Consider the following 1,813-nt stretch of genomic DNA (forward strand, 5'->3'; position numbering starts at 1 on the left):
GGGCTGTGGCATTAGGAACGTTGAGAAGCACTGCTATAAATGAACAAGGAACTCAGCTTAAGTGGTTTGCTAAAGAGAATATTCATCTATCAAAATCCAAACTTCTGTCTCAAGAGACTGGATGCCAGTCACTCATCAGCTCATAACCTACCATTGCTACAGTCCCTGCACCACACCCCAATGAGGGAGAGACACTATAGGTCTTTTACTTAATAGAGACACCCAACAGTCCAGGGTGAGTGTGGTGTGGGTGACTCCTAGGCAGGGGCAGCAGAGTGGTCTGCAGAAGGGGCAGGGGCACGCTGGGACCCAGTACTCTGCTGCATGCCACCCCTTAAGTTTGTAGGTAAGTCACTACTTTCTCTACTGTTCTTATCTGTAAAATGGGGATGGCATCACCACCCTCATAGGCATTATTAAAAAAAAATTTTTTTTTTTCTTTGAGATACAGTCTCAAGCTGTCGCCCTGGGTAGAGTGACCTCTAACCTCCAACTCAGGCTCAAGTGATCCTCTTGCCTTAGTTTTTCTATTTTTAGTAGAGACGGGGTCTAGCTTTTGCGCAGGCTGGTCTCGAACTCGTAAGCTCAAGCAATCCATCCACCTCGGCCTCCCAGAGTGCTTGAATTACAGGTGTGAGTCACAGCATGAGGCTGATTTATTTTTTTGTTTTTGTTGCAGTTTTGCCGGGCCGGGTTTGAACCTACCATCCTTGGTATATGGAGCCGCCACTCTGTATTATTAAAATTAAACAAAGTATCAGGAATAAAGCATGCCTGGCTAGGTGTGGTGGTTCTGGCCTGTAATCCTAGCACTCTGGGAGCCTGAGGCAGGTGGATTGCTTGAGTTCATGAGTTCCAGACCAGCCTAAACATAAGCAAGACCCTGTCTCTAAAAATAGTTGGATGGCTGCAGTCCCAGCTACTTAGGAGGCTGAAGCAAGAGAATTGTTTTGAGCCCAAGAGTTTGAGGTTGCTGTGAGCTATGATGCCATAGAACTCTACTGAAGGGGACAAAGTAAGACTCTGTCTCAAAAAAAAAAGGAAAGCATGCCTGGTGTACACCAGGTGCTTTGCAGTTACCACTCCCTTTACCAAATTAGTAACAGTCCTGTCAGTAGGCTACAGCCAAGAATCATCAACCCCAGAGGTTCATCATTATGTATAGCCCTTGGATTAGACCAGGCTGACTGATAGGAAGTGGCACCACAAAATGGACAACCAGTTCAAGGGCTGGGAAATGTGAAGGTGCAGCCCTGCTCTGCCACTGACTGGCCTATCGTGTGCCTCTGCACATATTCTAAGATGCAGCTTCTCCTGTCCCCCCACTCCCCCTACCCTGGCAGCCTTACTCCAGCCCCTACTCACATGTCTCCCCTCTGGGAGGCCATTCATGACCACTACATCCAGAACAGCCCCTCCCTGCCCCTGGGCCTCTCTATCCTTTTCTTCTTTCTTTTTTTCCTTGCCTTTATCACCATATGAAATTAACTTGTTCATCTGTGACTTTCATCTCTCTAGATTTCTTTTTTTTTTTCTTGAGACAGAGCCTCAAGCTATTGCCCTGGATAGAGTGCCACGGTGTCACAGCTCACAGCAACCTCAAACTCCTGGGTTTAAGCGAGTCTCTTGCTTCAGCCTCCCAAGGAGCTGAGACTACAGGCACTGGCCACGCCTGGCTATTTTTTGGTTGTAGTTGTCATTGTTTGGCAGGCCTGGGCCGGATTTGAACCCGCTCTGGTGTATGTGGCTGGCACCTTAGCAGCTTGAGTCACAGATGCTACCTCACTCTGGATTTCTTTATGTGACCAAAGAA

At 47.7% G+C, this 1,813-nt stretch overlaps 1 protein-coding gene across 1 annotated transcript in view; it reads right to left on the reverse strand.

Moving 5' to 3' along the window:
• TOP3A (DNA topoisomerase III alpha) overlaps positions 1–1,813 on the reverse strand; it is a 33,834-nt gene that overhangs the window by 21,355 nt on the left and 10,666 nt on the right. Inside the window, 1 exon segment of the mRNA XM_003791047.3 lies at positions 702–729. Coding sequence (XP_003791095.1) covers positions 702–729 — 28 coding nt within the window.

Source organism: Otolemur garnettii, unplaced genomic scaffold (assembly GCF_000181295.1).
Source record: "Otolemur garnettii isolate 467f Iridium unplaced genomic scaffold, OtoGar3 scaffold00046, whole genome shotgun sequence".
Lineage (NCBI taxonomy): Eukaryota > Metazoa > Chordata > Mammalia > Primates > Galagidae > Otolemur > Otolemur garnettii.